The 22,519-nt window shown below is 35.2% G+C and overlaps 1 protein-coding gene across 2 annotated transcripts; it reads right to left on the bottom strand.

Annotated features, from left to right (window-relative positions):
- Window positions 1-7,358: 7,358 nt before the first annotated feature.
- Window positions 7,359-14,200, bottom strand: LOC106881932 (uncharacterized). Of its 2 annotated transcripts, none has more exons than XM_052968146.2 (2): window positions 13,776-14,200; window positions 7,359-9,365 (listed from the first exon to the last, which is right to left on the bottom strand). In XM_052968146.2, exon 2 carries the CDS (start codon window positions 9,357-9,359, stop codon window positions 8,388-8,390), a length of 972 nt encoding a protein of 323 aa, XP_052824106.2. In that variant the 5' UTR covers window positions 9,360-9,365; window positions 13,776-14,200; the 3' UTR covers window positions 7,359-8,387. The 2 variants fall into 2 exon arrangements, with proteins under 2 accessions (XP_052824106.2, XP_014787946.2); XM_014932460.3 differs by having other exon boundaries at window positions 13,816-14,132.
- Window positions 14,201-22,519: the final 8,319 nt, after the last annotated feature.

The following is a 22,519-nucleotide window of genomic DNA, read 5'->3' as shown; positions in this document are numbered from 1 at the left end:
CCAATTCTTCTCCACGACAACGCTCGGCCGCACGTCGCACAACTGACTCTGCAGAAGTTGAACGAATTGGGCTTCGAAACTCTGTCTCATCCGCCATACTCACCAGACCTCTCGCCTACCGACTACCAATTTTTCAAGCGTCTCGACAACTTCCTGTTTGAGCCAAGAATGCAAGGCTCAACAATCACTAGATATACTCATAGCAGACACAATGAAAGTTTAGATCGTATCCCTCGCATGCACCATCGCAACGTTGAGTGCTTATATATATATATATATATATATATATATATATATATATGTGTGTGTGTGTGTGTGTGTGTGTGTGTGTGTGTGAGAGAGAAAGTTGGTATGTGAAAGCACGTGGTTGGATGTATAAAAGATAATAAGAGTGAAAAAACTACAGCAGGCTCGTGTTACATGGTTAAAGTATATATTTAAATTATGTCAGAAAAATGTAAGAAAAATGTTATAAAAATGTTATAAAATCTTTTTGGTATATAAACATTGTATTTTGAGAAATAACCGGTTTCGTGTTGTCTTTTCAAATTTCTCTACTTCATTGTGTCGTGTTCGTTCCAGTCTTAGAAAGAAGAGTTCTAGATAGGGGGAGGTAATTAGGGATTTCTTCCGGTATAGGGGAGATAATCGAAATCTAGGAGGTGGTAGAATTTGATTAATATACCCAATATGGATACTTTTAAATAAAATATGGGTATTATGAAATAATTATGAGAATATATCTTTATATTTAATGTTTACTAATCTGAATAAAAGCAGCAGTAACTCGGGCAACGCTGGGTCACTCAGCTTATAATATATAATTTCAGAGAAGTGCTGAATGTTAATGTAACTAAAAGAGACTGTATATGTTAAAACTCTTTTGTATTTTATGGATTTAACTATTGCACAACAATCCAGCTGAGGTACCATCTTGTAACATTTATTGTCATTTATAATGACCTCAGTATTTACTATGGCACTCATTTACCTCTGTCAAATGTTTGTGAACACGCACTGAGTTACATCTATTCTGCACCAATTTATACCAATATACACAAGGACACACACACACGCGTATATCAAAACCCCAACAATTACTAGAGGTTGGATACATATGTGCAAGCATGCATATATATATATATATATATATATATAGTGAAGTATATTTGCCACATAAATGTGGCTGACCGCGAGGGGTGGATGTTACTGTTGCTTTTAGCCCCAGGAGGACATCTCCTCCAGCTGGCTATCGTCACACTTCTGTGTCCTGTCTGTATTTGCCAAGGGAAGTTATCTTTCCCATCTTGATCTACGATACGTACGTACTCGAGTTTCAGGGTTATTTCGCTTCTTCAGCGTACGACAATGCCTCCCGTTTATACATCCTAATTTTTTCAGATCTACTGCGCAGGCGCAGCTCCTTGCTGGCAATAAAAAAATGCCAACTTTTAAAATTCGAACAATTATCCAAAAAACTTATAATAATTAATCATATCAAAGAGAAATGGAAATTAATAAAATTTTCCCCTTCAAGCAGGCTAGCGTATAAAAGTTTAGTCCAAAGACTATGAATTACTCATAAGGTACAGTGTATATTTAAATACATAAGAGGAATCCACTCATGGGATTCCTTACGCTAGAAAGAACTGCTAGGTTCTAGAACCACAAAATTAGGGATAAAATCCCGAAAGGAACGAAATGAAAAATAAAAACTTTTACCATATCTTTCCTGGACCAAATTAGTTTCTGACTTATTTTAGCGTAAGGAATCCAGTAAGTGGATTCCTCTTATGTATTTAAATACACACTGTACCTTATGAGTAATTCATAGTCTTTGGACTAAACTTTTATACGCTAGCCCACTTGAAGGTGAAAATTTTATTAATTTCCATTTCCCTTTGATACGATTAATTATGTATATATATATATATATATATATATATATATATATATATATATATATATATATATATATATATATAAATGATCTAATTATAAATCTCACAGAGAGACTTCAGCAGCAGTGTTACGATAAAGCAGTTGTATACTGTCAACTTAATGTGACAGTCCCAATAAGGGAATCATACTGCTACTATTTCTCATTTCTAATTTTTTGTAATCAGTGAATGTGTTTTCACTAGAAATATATATATTTGCGAAAAGTTTACGGGCATCTTCAGCCAGCTGGTCTTGCTACTTCAGGCTGATGAGGAGCAATGACTCAGAAACATGTCCCTGAATGCAGTCAAGGCTGGGTGGGGGTGCTTGACTCACCCTCGCAAATATAAGGACACAGGAAATGTGTCAAGGCCGACAGGAAGCGGTCCAGCTTCCTGGGGCTAAATAGCAGCAGTATGATTCCCTTATTGGGATTGTCACATTGACAGTATACAACTGCTTTATATATATATATATATATATATATATATATATATATATATATATATATATATATATATATATACATATATATACATACATATATATATATTTATATATATATATTTATATATATATATATATATATATATATATATATATATATATATATATATATATATATACATGCATACTACATATATATATATATATATATATATATATATATATATATATATATACATATATATATATTTATATGCACATATATATATATATATATATATGAAGGCGCATGGCTCAGTGGTTACGAGCTTACGATCGTGAGGTTGTGAGTTCGAATCCCGGCCCGGGCTGCGTGTTGTGTTCTTGAGCAAGACACTTTACTTCACGTTGCTCCAGTTCACTCAGCTGTAGAAATGAGTTGCGACGTCACAGGTGCCAAGCTGTATCAGCCTTTGCCTTTCCCTTGGATAACACTGATGGCGTGGATAGTAGAGGCTGGTATGCATGGACGAGTGCTGGTCTTCCATAAAACAACCTTCCCCGGACTTGTGGCTGGGAGGATAACTTTCTAGGTGCAATCCCATGGTCAGTCATGACCAAAGGGGGATCTCAGCATATATCATTATGACATTTGAAACTGGTTAGGTTGAAAATAATGAAAGTTGGTCAAGTTTGACGCTTACGTTTTACTTTTGTCCTTGATCTCTTACTGACATTGCATAGGCCTGAAAATACATCTATATATGCATGAATGTATGTATTTATGTATGTATTTATGTAGTATATGTGCAGATTTATATGTTTTGCTCTATGTATGACATCTCATGCATTTACTTGCAAAGCTAGACATGCTCATATTACATGGAAAAATGTGAGCAAGAGAAATAATATTCTTAAGATTATAAACCTGGAAAAGTAAAGGACAAGTTATAACACTTGGAAAAGTTCAGGACAAGTTATTACATCTGGTAAAGTACAGAACATGAAAGTTTTTATTTGAAATATTGCAGTTAAGGATAAAATTTCAAATAAAATATTTAGATTTAGAAAATGTTAGCTTTTATTAAAACTAAAAGTTTTATTAAAGTTATTACTGAGATTTGTTATTACTTGTTACTTATATCAAAAATAAAAAAATAACTCAATTTAAATATTTTTTGCACTTTAAAAAATTTCATATTTTAATTAATATTTAGTAATTAAACATTTGAAAATAGGTTATAAAAGATAATAGTAATATATAATTAGTTAGTACAATAAATAGAATAATACAAAAAATTACTTATATATTACAGTAAAATCTACCTAGAACAACAAATACACAGTAAAATTTGCTTGAGTCATTGCCAAAGTTATTGCCAAGTCTTCACACTTTTAGTCTTGTCCCATGCCTATTTTCTTAAATAATGACATTGCCTTCCATGTATTCTATTCTACATTCCATAAAACTTTAGCTATATTCGTACTTCTGGCTCTCATTTTTTAAAGCATTTTAACAAAATGGTGGTATCCTTTTTAATTATAATGCTACTTTGTAATTTAAAATCAAATAATTTTAATATTCTAATATTTTAATTATACAATATTTTAGGTGAAAATATTGTTGTTCTGTACTTTACCAAATATAATAACTTGTCCTGAACTTTTCCAAGTGTAATAACTTGTCCTGTACTTTTCCAGGTTTATAATATTAAGAATATTATTTTTCGTGCTCGCATTTTTCCGTGTAATCCATGTTTTTTGCAGGCTATGTTATTATGCTAATTAATAGTGTGCGAAATGTGTCAGTTAGCGGTGTAGTTGATAATTTTTTCCTTACCTCAATGGTGCCGCTAATATATATTAAAATTTCCCTTATAGAACTATATTCATAAAATGTATACAACTATATTATTCCCCTCAAATTTGATAAACAAACAGTCAACTTTTTTCTCTGAAATCTTCATTGCATGAGATTGCTACCATGAAATTCCTCGAATTGAGCTCCATCATTTAAACTTAATCAAAATATGGTTTATTTTTAAAATAAAAAAGTTAATTATACTTAAATCCAATTTTTTTGCCTGTTCTAAATCATCATATCAGGTCTGTTGTGTTTACATTTTATTGAGGTGTTCACTGGGACATTCCACCAGTTTTCGTTTTTATTATGGTTTCTTAATTTTTTTTCTCCTCGGGTTTATCCTTCGGACGGATTTCATTATACAGTGAGACATCATGTCTCATCGGACAACTGCTTATGATGTGGGTTATATTTTCGGTATTAACTCCACAATGTCTTCGGTTGTCACATTTTATTGCTTTTCCTGGAACCTTCTCCATTTTATGCATCAGATATTTGGTTATGTTTCCTGTTCCTGGATTGCAACATACCCTTCAAAGTGGGAAAATTAATCCGGTTGTTGGCCATGATAGACTGCTTTGAGGATCAATGCTACTATCATACCGGATCTTTCTACTAACATAAGCCACTGCGGCTTTGTTTTCGTTTTAGATAGAGGCAGTCTACATCACTGTTGATGTGGAAATTATGTTTACTGACTAGTATATTCCGGGTTTTCACATCAATGTCTCGGATCTCATCAAGCGTCCGATCAAGCAGCCCAAATGTTGGTATGAGTACTGGCACTGCGAACACATTACGGGTCACTGTTCTTAAAAAAAAATTTTTTTTTAATGCAGAGAGTTCCGCGGTCCAATTTTCTTTATACCTATAGCATTCCTGTACAGTAAAGTCATTGATGGAGATGTTGCTAGTCTGGTTTATAGTTTTGCTTCTTTTCACAACCATATAGCAACGTTCCTCCTGATCAAATTCCTGCCTTATACCTTTTGAGAATGTTATAACCAGGTCAAAGCTCTTTTTTTTTTTTATCTCAAGTCATCCAGGAAGAAACACTGTGTAATTTTGGTATTTCTGTTTCCTTGTGAACCAGTGAGATATCCTTGAGACTTTCTTAACATGAATGACAAGGGGATTACACAAACTATAAACAATATCACAGAAAGGCTGCCCCCTTGGAATATGTCCCTGCATATACAGGCACTCTCTGAGTTTAATTTCAGCATGGTGGCCCACGATGAAGTCAGGTCAGCTATGGCTTTGACTATGCTCACTGGAACTTTTAGCAAGTTGAAGCGCTTCTAGCATCCATGAGTGGGGAACAGTCAAAGGCTTTCTTGTAGTCTTGTTAGGTTCCTTCTATGCCACCGCACCTCTGATATTACTGTTTTGCATATTAACAATTGCTCATACATCCCCCGACTCCCTTGTTCTTAGCTGCTTGTTCTGCTGTGATGATGTTATTACTTATGTATGTATGTATGTATGTATGTATGTATGTATGTATCTATATACACACATATATATGTATATATGTATGTATGTGTATATATATATATATATATATATATATATACATATACACACACACACACATATATATGTATGTATGCATGTATGTATGTATGTATGTATGTATGTGTGCATATATATATATGCACATATATATGTATATATGTATGTATAAAAATTATATAATAAATGTGACAAAATGAACATCTAAACTAACATCCACGACTAAATACGAGGTGATATCAAACAACTAGCAGCACATGGTGAGATGCACAGTGAGAGCTAGCAAGACCCTTTATGAGGGAGCATGCCAAATGACATCGCTTTGTTTATTTCGCAAGTTGTGGAATCTATGATTCTGTAACCACGTGTATGCTGTAGTCTGCGATTTTTTCATTGATAGGAAATTCGGACAGAGAGCCAACGTGAAATTTTGCGTTGAACTAGAGAACTCTGCTACAGCGACATGGGGCATGTTTCGGCAAGCTTAAGGTGACGAGGTACTGGATCGTATGTAACGTTTCGATTGGCAGGGACGCTTTAAAAGCAGTAGAAAGACTCCGAAAGACGTTGAGCAATCTGGAAGACCTGCATGAAGGTCACCGCTGGAAATGCTGCGAAAATTCTTCATTTTGTGCATGCAGATGGAGATAACACAATCAACGACATTGCTGATTTTGTTGCTCTGTCATATGGGTCCGTGCAGGTAATCTTAACGTCTGAATTGAACTTGCAGCGTGTCAGTGCCAAGTTTATCTCCTGTTTGCTAACCACTGAGCAGGAAGAACACATCACATCGATGACATTTAAGATTTCCGTCAGCGTGCCGCCGATAACCCACCCTTCATTACGAGACTCATCAACAGTGACGTGAGTTCGGTCTACAGATACGACCCTGAGAGGGAGCAGCACTCGTCATGATGTGCCCTTGATTTCCACCACCGAAGAAGGCACGACAGAGCTGCAGCCCAATCAAGAGCATGCTCGTCGTTTTTATCGACATATTGTACATCGAGAAGTCAAGTCGTCAATCGAGCGTTCTACCATGATATTTTGAAGGGTTTGAGGGAGGACACTCGGGGACAACGACTGGATCTGTGGAGCGCAAAGAATTGAATTCTTCACGACGACAATGTACTTTGTCACCGAGCTATCCTCACTCGTCAGGCTCTCGCCAAAAACAACATGGTATCGCTTCCGCACCCACCCTACTCGCTATCTTTCGCACCTACAGACTTCCATCTGTTTCCCAAGATGAAAATGCAACTCGAAAGTCACCGTTTTAATACCCTGTTGTCGAGATCAAGAGCGAATTGCAGAGCGTCCTTGAGTTGCTTATGGAAAACAACTTCTACGCCGGATCAAAAAGTGACAGGAATACTGGGACCGGTGTATCGTTGCGTAAGGTAACTGTTTTGAAGGAGGTAATGTTAAAACATAAGTAAATAAGATATTTTTTATTAAACGTAAGTAGTCCGGGAACATTTTGATAGCAACCCCTATTACTAAATAATGAACAAAGATAACAATATAGCAGAATCGTTAGCGGCATTTTCTGTGTCTTTACATTTTGAGTCAGCGGGGATTATTAAATGAAAAGGAAAACAAGACCAAGGCGAGCGAGCATCTCAGATTTAATTAGAGTAAAATTGAATAAAAAAAAATAGATGTAATGTGTTACAGCTGTTTCTGGGATATCTCAGGTAATGAGTGAACACCCCCATACACTGGGTATTCCGTCATCAGAGACAAGGTGTGTACGCAGGAAAATTCCAAACAGAGAAGTCACAGTAGATAGAAGAATAAACTAATAAATAGAAGGATACAGATAGAAGAATAAGTTCACAGTTCATCTTGTTCCGGAAGGTATGGAGGTTTGTCCGTATTTCTCTGAAGGTATACTCCTTTAAATATAATCCCAGGTAAATCCAGGCAGTTGTTCAGGTGATGCATTCAGATGGAAGGAATAGATCTAGCAGTCAGCGTTCATGTAGACAGTGTAAGAAAAGCGAGCATCAGGGGAATATAATTTGAGTGAGACAGTTAGATAGACCAAGGCGTCATCATAGATACGTAGATCAGAGTGAAAGGGCTGATTGTGAGCGAGTGAAGAGAAAAGAGGAAAAAGAAAGGGAAATCAATAGAAATAAAGATAAAGATAAAACTGTAAAGAAGGTAAAGAGGATAAGTAATGGAAATAAAAAGAATCCAAGAGTGCTCAAGGAGTAATTGGTACGTTGATCGGCCTAATGACGGTGATTGAGATGAAACGAATGGATAGTTTGGTATATATTAACTTGCGATATCATATAATATTATACAGTAACGTGTTTTCATTACTTGTCACATCTTCAGGTAATCCTCTATTAGATATTCTTTAGGCGATATCTCAACGATGGGATTATGGTAGTGTATGAAGAAACGCGTGTCGCATTATCCAGATTATCCTTACGTTTTACAACACGCGCACACACAAGCGGATACACGCATATATATATATATATATATATATATATATATATACACATATCCAAATGCCTACCTTAAAAAACTGGATTTGCGAATCCCATTTTAAATAAATATCTTTTGTTTAGGGAAGAATATTTGTTGATACAATGATTAGTGTTCTAGTGCACTGATATATTTAAGGTTTGCATGATGGAGAGGTCTTTCTGTGTAGAATCTCTATCTCATTTGTTTTACGATTGCTTTCAGTATAATAAGGGACACACCATATATAACCCCAACGCGTTCTGAATCTCTTTTTATTAGCTCGGATGATAGCATCATTACAGTACTTATTAGGATGCTTCCACCCTGCATCATTACCGTCTGTTGTTGTTTGATGAACAGCAGTCAGAGTGTGTGTAGTATCGATAATTGTTATATTTTGAGAATTTGCAAAATAGATCAACCAATTATCATACTTAATACGTCCAACAACTAAATCTAAGATTTTATGCCAAGGAAAGTGTTGATTTGTAATAAAATAATCTACTGCTACGCCTTTCATCAAATATCCGCTTTGAGCTATCTGAAGAATATCAGAAATCGCAACGTGGTTACGATTTGTAAAATTAACATTTATTCTTTGACCAACTATTAGTATAGGTTTATTTTGTGGTATCTTTTCCTTGATAGATTTCAACGTATTGATAAGACTCTCATCAAAAAGAATGTCACCATTTGCATAGCCATAAAAGTCGTAGTTAGTAAAAGAGGCAAGCACATCAACAATCATCGATTTTAAAACTGGTATTTGACCGCAGGCAACTTTTGAAACGTTCTGTATCTTCCAAGTTTTTCCTAAATGCATATCCAGCTGGCTGTTATTTACCTTATCTCCGGGTATTGCTGGTGTATATAAAACAGGTTGCACTAATAGTGGCCAATTCCCCCATATATGGACTGTATTTTCATAAACTGCAAGTTTTTCTGGAGATAATTTCCACGTGGTGACAAGGACTAATAAGAACTTGCTTTCTTGCAACTGATTATCCACGCTATTCTCTCTGTGTAATAGGCGCTCTACTACGTCTTTGCCCATCAAATATATCACCATAATCAAGGAGACTGTGATACAAGATATTAAAGCAGTTTTCTTTCGAAGGTACATGAATATCTGAAATTAAAAAAAAATTAATATTAAATTAATTGATTAAATGAATTTTTTGTTGGCATAATTTTTTCAAGCTTTAAAATTAAGTGGAAATTTTCAATTTTGGTGTATTAATGTAATTTTTCACGCTGAATCTCAGGGCATGATTCTCTTGCTCCAGAAAAAATTTCCAAAATGTTATAGAGTTTGCAAGAGATGTGAAATCCAAGACAAATACGGAGAACCGGTGGCTAGAGATGAGGTGGAGTGACCTGAAGATAGAGACAGAATCTCTCTTATGCGCAGCAGAACGATATGAAATGCAGAATTGACAACAGTACTGATAGCGACAAATGCAGAATGGGTGGTGATAGGGGTGAAACGGTATGGTACATTATTAGCTAATGCCCGAAATTGGCACAACGCGAATACAAACGGCGCCCTGACAATGTGGCAAGAATGATCCATTGAGAGCTCTGTGGAAAGCACGGCCTACAACAAGCAAAGACATGATATGATAAATCCCCAGAAGGAGTCACTGAAAATAAGAATTGCAAAATCCTGTGTGATGTAATGATCAAGAGCGATTACCCAACCAGACATAGGAAACCGGACGTTATTAGGTTGAATAAAAAAAAAGAACACGTATGATATTCCACATAATATTCCCCGGTGACAGCAGGATCAATGTGAAAGAAGAAGAAGAAGAAGAAGAAGAAGAAGAAGAAGAAGAAGAAGAAGAAGAAGAAGAAGAAGAAGAAGAAAGAGAAAAAGAAGAAAAGAAGAAGGGGGAGGAGGAGGAGGAGGAGGAGAAGAAGAAGAAGAAGAAGAAGAAGAAGAAGAAGAAGAAGAAATAAGCAACTATGACGATCTAAAGTGGGAAATACAAAGGTTGTAGTCAATGAAGAGAGTAGACGCGAAACCAATAGTAATTGGGGCACTTGGAAGTATCAGCACTCACCTACCGACCTGGCTGAAAAAGGTCGGTGCAAGTGGGAGTGTAGAACACTTAGAAAAATCAGCATTGCTTGGAACTGCAAGAATTATTCGCAGGGCTGTTGAAGTATGACGAGTAAACAGGTGTCACCAGTCTGTTGGTTGTGAATGTTCTTCTCTTCTCTACGTTAGACGTATCTCACTTTGAATATTGCTGTGACTTTGGCTGTCTCATAATACAAAACAAAACGTTATAAGAATTGCGTTCTCTGACTAAGCTGCCAGAATCTTCAAAGTCATTGTGAAAAATATTCCTGTTGAAAAATAGTATTCACAAGAAGTATTGAGTAATCTTTCAGTTCAAAATAAATTTCTTTTGATATAACATAAAAAGAAATATTAGTATGCATACAAACGCATGATTTCACAGCATAAACCAAACACACACAACCATGTATGTATACGACAATCATTTGTTAAAGCGTTTCGTCTTTGTGAGAATGTGTGTCATTTCCAAAAAAACCCAGCTACCTACCCATGTGTTGAGTTTTCTGCACCCAGCTCTAAAATAGCTTTAAGACGCACACACACACACATACATAGGTATGTATGTATACATACCATTCAACATACCATTCAACGTGTTTTGTTGAAAACTTGCCATGTGTGTGTTTTCATAGAATTTGCAATACTATTTACGTGATTAGTGCTACAGCTAACATCTTATTCATTGTTGACAGTTGAATGGACAATGAAAAGATTTGCGTCAAGCAAAGTTATCAAAAGCAATAAAAAATATCTCCGAATAGCAAGTAAATAACAACATCTAAAAAGACAAATAATAACTTATAAGTTGCGATGTATTTATATAAGAAATCGAAACACTACAGTGAATTTTTGTGATGTTATGAACTCAATAATGACTTGTTTAACCAATAATAGGTCCTGGTTGTTACAAGAGTTTATCAAGATTTAAAATATGCTCTAATTTAGGTTAATAAATTACGAAAGTTTAGATAAATAATTTGAATCGTAAATAATTTTAATCTTCTAACGTTTGAGGGAATAATTTTGGCTGATAGTTAGCAAGGTGAGACACACATAAGAAAGAAGGAAACAAAGGACCACTGATGAGGTCACAGAAGTGTGACGAAAGAACTCTGGCCGAAATAAGATTAAGATTAATGTAATATAAAGCTGAAGCAAATTAACACCAAATATAAAGTGCGTGTGTTTTTATTGGCTAAACTGGCAATATGACCATCCTCAAGTACAACAACATCTGTTTCAACACACGATTTCACATCAATAATCTTGCAAAACAAATATGTATGTATATATATATATATATATATATATATATATATATATATATATATATATATATATATATATATATATATATATATATATATATATATGTAGTGAAACTACCTCCCACCATTAGATACAAACTACTATCGCCATTACATACAATCTTCTCATTTAAATATAAATAAATGCGAGCGTAGTAGAGAACCCATTCCTTCTCCATCACGTGACTGATCATTATTCGAATCGGCAACTTCTTCGAACCTTTCCCGCCAGAACGCAAACTGACCAATCACGGCCCCTAATAAGGTCACGTGATAGAGTAAAATTCTAAAGGCATTTGGAGCCCTCTTAACGCTATATATAGATCAACTCATACCCAATAATTTGTCTCGGTCCAGTTTCTCTTTGAGAACTGTTCCGTGTACCACACGACAGCAGCAGCCAGCGACCACTTCAGCACCTTCGTCCAGCCACGATGACCTCCGCCGTCGCCACATCAGCAACAAGAGTCTACTACTACTATCCAGCATCATCATCATGACCAACACGATTCTACGAGCACCTACCAAGCAGCCTCTACGCTACCAGCGTCAACACGATTTACTATGTACACCACACCAACTCCGCGGCACATCTCTCTCTTCGATTCTGTTAGGTGACTCAGCTTCACCACGGTAAATAAACAGACAAGAGTTCTTAAACAGACAAGAAATTCTCAGCCAGCGATGAACATCTGTATAACAAGAATCACGGCCCGGCATCGATGCCACGACATCACAACTAGTGATCAGCACTGCCGCACTCAGCCTCTCCTCACTTTCACATACAGAACTTTTCCTATAGTGTACTAACGAACTGGTATAATTGCTCACGTGTCATTTATTGACTCTCTTTCTATCTGCTGTTATAATACACATACACATACATACTTTTCTTTGTACGACGGCCTGTCTTTGATTATGTTCTTATATGTCGCACTCACACTCACACACAGACATACATCTTTAACGCCATAATAAATATCTCTGTTATTCATCTTATACGGTTGTGGTCTTTCATTACTGGTCATCTATGTTATCGTCGTATAACATATCATATATATCATCCATTTGATATATCTTTGTATGTTCGACCGTGTGACGCGTTTAAATAAAAGGAGTCCTCTGTTTTTCCATTCGTCACCACATCTCCTTTTATGAGTTCGCACGGTCGTCCCTAACATATATATATATATATATATATATATATATATATATATATATATATATATATATATATATATATATATATATATATATATATATATATATATATACACGTATATATGTATATATGTATGCATATGTGTATGAAGGCGCGTGGCTCTGTAGTTAGAGCGTCGAGCTTACGATCGTGAGGTTATGAGATCGAATCCCGGACCGGGCTGCGTGTTGTGTTCTTGAGCAAGACACTTTATTTCACGCTGCTCCAGTTCACTCAGCTGTAGAAATGAGTTGCGACGTCACTGGTGCCAAGCTGTATCGGCCTTTGCCTTTCCCTTGGATAACACTGATGGCGTGGAGAAGTAAGGCGGGTATGCATGGGCGACTGCTGGTCTCCCATAAACAACCTTGCCCGGACTTGTGCTTGGGAGGGTAACCTCCTAGGTGCAATCCCATGGTCAGTCATGACCGAAGGGGGTCTCAGCATATGTGTATGAATATATATATGTACACACACTCTCACACACATATATACACACACACATATATTACATACCATACATACACGAGTCCCGTAAAAATTAACGCCTTAGACCTTCAGTATAGGAAATAGATAAATGTAAAAAATATCATTAACTGTATTTGAATATACCATGAAATAATTCTGCTCATTAAATACACTTTATTAGGTAATAGATACTTTCAATATGGTAAGTGTTATTTAAATTATTTAATGTCAAATTTAAACTGATATATAACCAACAAAAGTAATAAATAAATAATTTCATTATGATAATGTGAACATAAATCAAAGTAAATAAATAATTAATGAGTGTAAAGATGGAATCGATAATCAATAATCAAACACAAACACAAATCATGTAATTAGATAACATCAAGAAATATGATTTAAAATATTGTTAAATTCGTTTAAAACAATTGAAGCACTTAAATAGTTGCATTTTGAATGAAAGTACTTAACTTGTCGGATTGTTTTATATTCTGACTTAATAAAGGCTTACATCAGTAATTTTCTTGAGAATATAGTGTTTACAGTGTCGGTAGCGGCCGTGACGGAGAAAAAAAGTGGTATATCCAAGGCTGGAACAACTTCGGTAGCTCAAATCAAGAACGACAAAAACAACAATAACAGCAAGTGAAAAGAATCCTCGATCTCTCGGAATGATCTGATTGGATATAGCTGATCGCAGTTTTTGAATTAGCTGTAAAAGATTGGGAAATATGTGTTTGAGTATTGCGTTTGTGTATTTGCATATGCATATGTGTCAGTATATGTGTGTAGATGTACACCTTAGTGAGCAAACTTATGTATCTGCGTGTGTATAGATGTATGTAAATTATTTTTGATAGCAGTAAGCCAGATATAAACATATGAGAGAACAAACTGGCCTAGCTGGTATTTGATTGCATATACAATGCTGCTTATCATTACAATCAGGCGACTACAATTGTTACGTTGTAAGGGTGGCAGGCAGTATATGAATCAGTTCATAAATTGTTCGTATTCTTTAACCGTTCTTTTTCAATACCGTACATAGATAATAATATAGATTTATTAGCATATTCAAAACATTACAATAAACATATGTGTGTGTGTGTGTGTGCTTGTGTGTGTGTGTGTGTGTGTGTGTGTGTGTGTGTGTGTGTGTGTGCGTGCGTGCGTGCGTGCGTGTGTGCGTGTGCGTGTGTATGGCAAAAAGAATTGTATTCTCAATGCAGGAAAAAATATAGTAAAATTTGTTTAGAAAATGCACTGAAATCTGAAAAAACACCTATTCGTTTTTAAATTGATTCATCCGAGAGGATGACAAAAGCCGCATAGTCAAAGTGTGAAAGTGGACAAAAGCACCACGGGCAAAGGTGCCACAGCTATATTTTTCGATTATTTTTTCGCTTTTTTTTTTTCACCTTTTACTTGATTCAGTCAGACTGCGGCCATGCTGGGGCTCCAGCTTGAAGAAATTTTAGTCGAATGTAACAACCTCAGAATTTTTTTTAATGATTTTAAACTAGTGCATGAAAGTTAAGCCTAGAAGGTCAGTTCACATGCTAGAAATAACAGCCAAATCTCTTGAAATTTTTTTGATACCCCCCACCCCCTCAGGGTTTTTATTTTCCAAAAGTCTTTTTATTTGTTTCAGTCATTGGACTGTGGCCATGCTGGTGTAGCAGTTTGAGGAACTCTTGATCGCAGAAAAGTCAGCATTTTAAAATATATTTAAAATCGTCTGATTTCTTCTCAGCATTTGCAGATTCATGAGAATAAGTTTACCTTCCGAACTTTCTCCTGCCGTTGTAGATCTAGTCATTCTAACGTGCTTCTTATCGTTTTTATATGATTCCACACATTTCTTGAAATAACTGCTTTCTCTTTTGTTAGAATTCAGACAAAATGTACGTTGAGTTCTTGTGTTCTGTTATTCTATTATTAATGTTAAAGTTGATTTATTTTCATTTTCAAAGTTTAAAGCTATTCTAAAATCGAGGAAAATAATTGAAACACACGGAACATACCATTGTAAGGGACATAGATGTTTTGATATCGTCTTTTGATTGAATACACTGAATACGACGGCTTTCTTTAAGCTTCCGTCTACCAAATCCACTCACAAGGCTTTGGTCGGCCCGAAGCTATAGTAGAAGACACTTGGCCAAGGTGCAACGCAGTGGAACTGAACAACCCAGAACCATGTGGTTGGAATGCAAGTTACTTACCACACAGCCACTCCTGCGCATATATATATATATATATATATATATATATATATATATATATATATATATATATATATATATATATATATATATATATATATATATATATATATATATATATATATATATATATATATATATATATATATATATATATATATATATATATATATATATATATATATATATATATATATATATATATATATATATATATATATATATATATATGTATGTATATATACCTGTAAAATTATGTGACACTTATTCGGTATACATGATAAAACTCCGAGTTTCGGATGCCGAGGTGGAGCCCACGCCAACATCTCTTCAGTTATTCGGCCATTGAAAATTCCTGCCCGGATAACTGATGAAATGTTGACGTGGGCTATCATGGCTACCGAATAAGTGTCGCATATTTTTACAGATAAATTCCTCTATTTACATAATATCGAGGTCTCTTTCTTTCTGTTGTTGTCCTTCCTGTCAATATATATATATATATATATATATATATATATATATATATATATATATATATATATATATATATATATATATATATAATATATATATATATATATATAGGTGTATGGTGGAGTAGATATGCATGTGTATTTGTGTGTGTGTGTGTGTATCCCTTTATGAATGTGTGGGTTTATTTATATACCTGTGCATGGGTATATGTCCATGGGCATGTATATGTGTGTGTATGTGTATGCGTACACACACACACACACACACACACACACACACACACACACACACACACACACACACACACACATATATATATATATATATATATATATATATATATATATATATATATACATTGTGTATGTGTGTATCTGTGTGTATGTGCATATTTGTGTGGATATGTACACATACGTATCACTCTGTCTGTCTATGTATTAATATACGTTTGTATGTTTCTGTTTTGTCGAAGGCGTATCTTCTTGTGAATTGCTCGAAATACGGTGTAGAAAATCAGCCGACAACAGATGTAGAGTCGTTCTTTATGTTGTTTGTCTTGTTTTCCATTTGTTTCTTTCATTTTTCGGAAAAAAAAAATTCGTATTCCATGTTTTCTTATTTCGTATTTCATGTTGTTTAGGTTCTGTGACGTTCTGTGCCCATATATGCATATGTATATACATATATATGTATGTACATGTATGTATGTATATATGCATATATAAATTTATATTATTTATATTATAATATATATGTATATATATATATATATGCGTGTGTATGTGTATGCAGATATATATCTGCTTATATAAAATTGTGTACATGTGCATGTGAATGTATATATGCATCGGTGTATGTATTTATGTGCGTATGTGTGTATATGTATATATGTATGTATGTAGATGGGTGTGTACATGAATGCATACATGTATATGCATATACATATGTGTCTGTATAAATGTACTGATATACCTACACTATCGTGTGGGTGTACCTCTCTCTCTCTCTCTCTCTCTCTCTCTCTCTCTCTCTCTTCCTTTTTCTCTCTCTGCACGTGTATGGATTTATTTGTATGTGTATGTGAGGTCTGATCAATAAGTATCCGGACCGTGGAAATAGTACCGATGCTAAAGCACGCAAAGGAAAGCTGCTCGGCTTAGATTTCCCTAGGACGCTCTTGTGCATGTTCCCTAAATTCTAACGTTCTAGCTCATTTCCACTGTTTACAACAACTTTTGTAAGGAACGTGTGGTCGTCGCATTGACAATGACAGAGAGTTTTCATGGTGATACCTGCCCAGTGACCTACGCAAATTTGCAGAAAATGTATGGAGAGGAGTGTATGAGCCACACACAAGTGTACCAGTGGTTCAGACGTTTCCACGATAGACAAAAGATACGTCGATAGTGGCGAACGCTTTGGGAGACCTGCAACCAGCAGAACTGAGAAAAACATCGCAGAAGTGTGTGCAGCTGTGAGGGAAAATTCTCGAATCACCATCCGTGAGTTATCAGAGGACGTGCAGAGTAGCTACAGTTCAGTTCAGTCCATTATCAGACGCATGTTCGAGATAAACTCTACATGCATGGCTCTTCACCCACACCAACTTATCCAAGATGCAGGCAGGACAGTGAAACTGTTCTGCACGCATGTCATGGTATGAGACGCTTGTCTGCCAGTTCGCGTCAAAACTGCTTTCAGCTGACCTAAAGGACACTCGGGTTTCAGTTGCACAAGATTTTGGTTGGGTCGAGAACGATGAAATCTTTTTGAAAACTTTGCGTAGTCTCCAGAACAGATTTTGCCAAACTTTTGGCAAAATTTGATGCAGATTCTCTGCTCAATTTTGTCATGGTCAATGCGACGATCACATGCTACACACGTTTCTTTCAAGCACTGTTATAAACATCGGAGGAAAGCTAGAATATTAAAACTTAATGCGCATGCACAGCAGGGATCGGGGTCAAATGTATATATAGATTTTCTGTGGGTCTGTGTGTATATGTGCGTATGTGAAAGTATGTGTCCGAATATGTGAGTGTGACTCTGTTTGAGCCTATGTATTTTAATCTTACCTGTATAATTGCATATAGATTAGAATTATCCTGTCCAATCTCTAATTATTTTACAACTAATGTATGATATGTGTGAATATATACCCAGGTATATATGTGTAAATATTATAATATATATATATATATATATATATATATATATATATATATATATACATAGGCGCAGGAGTATTTAACTCCTGACTGGACAGTGCAAGAGTATATATATATATATATATATATATATATATATATATATATATATATATATATATATATATAATAAATTATAGGGTGGCAAAGAAAATTTTAGAAATTTTATTTACCACCAGTGGCCTAGCGAGAGTAAAAACAGTCAATAGACTATGTATTATTCATTAGAAATGCAGAGACGCCTATAATAGGACATCTACTCGCTAGAAATAGCAGCAAAAATACTACATACCACAAAAGTTAGGGATAATTTCGAAAGGAAATGAAAAATAAAAACTTTTACCAATCTATATTCTGTACCATGGTTTCAAGTCTTGAAACCCTAACTTTTGTGGTATGTAGTATTTTTGCTGCTATTTCTAGCGAGTAGATGTCCTATTATAGGCGTCTCTGCATTTCTAATGAATATATATATATATATATATATATATATATATTATGAGAGGTAATGGTGTCAGTAAGACCCAAAGGTGTCAGATAATGCTGCGTAAGTGCTATGGATAGACCATAGTCAAGCTCCAGGTTCGGTGATTATCCGAATAAGGAGTCGAACGTATATATTTTATATATAGCATGTCTATATATAAAATATATTTTTCCAGAATGAGATAAAAAACGAAGGCTGTGAAGATTTTAGAACATTTATAATTAGAAGGTCTTACAGTAGTTTCTAGGATATTTATTGTATCCCTTCAGTGGATACGGTGTGAGAAAATGGTTAAGCAATAATCAATTTTATCTGTATACCATTCTGCATAAATAATGGATCTACAAATGCAGTATCCCTGAATATCGTACATCTATTTTCATTCTTCCATTTTCTCACACCGTCTCCGATGAAGGGATATAATATATATACTTGAAACAGCTGTAAGACCTTCTATTTATAATTGTTCTAAAACCTTCACAGCCTTTGCTTTTGTATATCATTCGGAAAAAATTATATATATATATATATATATATATATATATATATATATTAAATGGAGCCGCTTGAAACGGCCGTAATGCTTTAATACCTGGACATCTTTGTTACTTATTTTATCTATCTATACACACACACGTGCATATCGAGTTTTAACGATATTCATCGTGAATTCAATTAAAATGTCCTCAACCAACGTGCCAATCTAGAGGAAAGCAGCAGTGAATAAAAATTCATTAGTGAATTATCTGACTCAAGAATTAAAGTATTTAAATATAAATATATATATAGGGAAAAACATTATTAAAAATGATAATTCATACTAGTGAACAACATGCGTAAAAAATATCTGTAGACTATAAATATTTTTATAATATATACGTGTGTATAAATTACACACAAATAGGAGAACCACTAAGTGGTCTCCTTTCATGTTGAAAAGATATATCAAATCCCCAAAACACGAAAAATACATTCTTATAGCACGTGGGATGTAGGCGGGCAAGACGATTTGAAAAAATTAAAAAGGTGCAACAGCTATGTTCAGAGAATTCACCACCCTCAATATTAATGAACAAGAAGGAATAAAAAGAGGAAGCAAAGTAGTTATAGTAAGCAACTATAAACAAATAAATAACTTTAAGAAGTTTATAAAGGTATACAAAGCTACAGTATAAATGAATTAAATCGGGAACAGACAATGGCGGCGAGCTGTAAGAAACGTTAGCACCTCGAGTTCAAATTCTGCCGAAGTCGACTTTGCCTTTTATTCTTTCGGTATCAATAAATTAAGTATCAGTTGCGTACGGGGGTCGATCTAATCGACTGGCCTCTCCTACAAAATTTGTAATATGTAATCCTCGCGGCTACCGTGTTACCTCTTAAATAGGATTCATATGCCGGCTAACCACAACGGTCCTTTAGTGATACCCGAGTTAATAAGCTACTAGACTCTGGTAATTATTCTCGCTTGGTAAGTCCTATTTGGGACTGCATAGTTTCCGTAGCATAAGTAATAGAATTAATTATGATAAGGAGAACGGAGATATTTCCACATCTATAATTTTATTGAACAATTGTTTACAGCATTCTTTTCTGGACCAACGCGCGTTTCAACTTCATTGACTGCACAGTTAGATATGCATCCTGGTGTCATTGTCGATACAGCTTCATCAGGGCTGTTATTTACTACCGTTTAGAAGTGAAACTGTAGGAATCAGCAAGTTGAATGACTATATGTGTATATACGAGTGTGTGTGTGTGTATGTATGTGTGCGTGTATGTGTGTGTGTGTGTGTGTGTGTGTGTGTGTGTGTGTGTGTGTGTGTAGGTATGGGTACGCAAACAGGAGAAATAGAACTCAAAAGATGTACATCTATATGTTTTTATTTCTATTTTATATATATATTTTCTCATATATGTGCGAATTTGCCTTTCTGAATATGCGCACAAAATTTCCTTTTTATTTTTTTATCTTTATCTTTTTCTTTATTTATTTGTAGTTCTTACATGTTTATGGAATCCCCAAGAAGATAGTGGACCTGATATCACTGCTCTACATCAACACCAGAGCCCAAGTCATTACACCAGACGGGGTGTCGGAGTTCTTTGAGATATTGATTGGAGTGCTTCAAGGGGATACATTCGCTTCCTACATTTTTATCACTGTGATGGACTATTTTATGTCCCTTGCATTGGAGAAACACCAGGACTCTGGCTTTACTGTAACGTCGGCACAGTGCAAGAGGGTCAAGGCTAAAAAGATATCAGATGCTGAATTTGCTGACGACATAGTTCTAGTGACAAACACAGTGAGGGAAGCAGAGAAGTTGATGTAGGTAGTAGAGACTGTGTCGATGAGTGTGGCGCTGAAAATGAATGAAATTAAGACGAAGTATCTGGTAGGGAACATTAAGAAGCCAGAGAAGATTATGAATGTAGGCGAGAAGCCTCAAGAATTGGTTGAGGACTTCCTGTATCTGGGAGTAAAATTGGGAACATGGAGGATGAGAGAAAGAACAAAGCTTCGGTGACATGCCACAGTTTGAGATCTGTATGGAAGTCGGGCCTTCGTAAAGCTCTGAAGATCCGTCTCATCGTTTCTGCAGTGGAGTCTGTGTTACTGTTCGAGTCTGAGACCAAGAAGCTCACTCAGATGGTGGATGACTGCTACACGAGAATGCTGAGGATAGCTCTGAAAATTAATCAGTATACATTGAGGATGAAGAACTCATAGCTGTATGAGAGCCTTCCAGCATTTAGCTCGACAATTACAGAGAGGACGCTGAGGTAGCTGGACATACTCACCGTCATTCAGAGTTGACATTGCACTCATGCTCTTGTGGGAGCCCCTAGACGGATACACTAGAAGAGAGGAACCGAGCATGACATATGCTACTGCCCTAAGGACAGACACTGGTGTCTGGGAAACACAGGACATGGCAGCGGTGATGAGGAACAAAGACCGCTAGAGAGAACACGTCCATGGATCTTGGGAATTTACCCGCCCTAGATAGATAGATTTGTTTATATATTTGCTTATTGAACAACATAACGAGCAAAGTATCTGAGAAATATGAATTATCCCCATAATTTCGTAATTGTTTTTACAATTCATTCCAGAACAATCCAAAGAATTGTAATTTTAACCAGCTATAAAAACCCACAGCTCTTCCACCTGCAACTAGTTTGATAAGTACCAACGCACGAAAAACTGAAGGCCCTTGAGTCACTCAGTTGCTTTAGCTAAATATTTAAATATTTATATTAATATTAATATATTAGTACAGACACACACACACATCCATTCAGTTGACAATGGATTTATCAGAATAGTGTATATTTAATGAGAACAAATAAATTTAGAGGTTAGTAGAGGTTTTAGGAGGGGGAAGGAATAATTGACGCTTTTATCTCTACTTCTAATAAAAGTAGAACGCGCAGCTCCATTATCTATGAAGGAGTTGTTTATTATCTACAATAAACAACTCCTTAGTAGATGAACCTTTAATTTTGATATTCATGAATTCATCTTTAAAAAAATTACTCGCCAGCGCCAAATTATCCACTAAAAATACAACCTCAGAAGTCAAAAAGTGGAACCGCCCAAACTGCGGAACTTGCATCTTTCTCTTAGAGGGCTCAACATACAAATTGAGGTGTTTTCGTTCTGTTCTTTGGTTGTGCTGTTATTGATGTTGTGTCCAACCATGTTGCTTATGTATCATGAAAATTGTTCGAAAACAGTTATTCGAAAAACAGTTATTAGAAATAAATATCATTTGTGTACTTGATTGATTTTTAATTTTATCATTTTTGTTT

Source organism: Octopus bimaculoides, chromosome 1 (assembly GCF_046866305.1).
Source record: "Octopus bimaculoides isolate indiv1 chromosome 1, ASM4686630v1, whole genome shotgun sequence".
NCBI lineage: Eukaryota > Metazoa > Mollusca > Cephalopoda > Octopoda > Octopodidae > Octopus > Octopus bimaculoides.
This window is presented reverse-complemented; position numbering and strand designations above follow the sequence as displayed.

Coding starts and splice junctions, on each gene's coding strand:
- LOC106881932 (XM_052968146.2), bottom strand. CDS start 9,359: ATGTACCTTCGAAAGAAAACTGCTTTAATATCTTGTATCACAGTCTCC.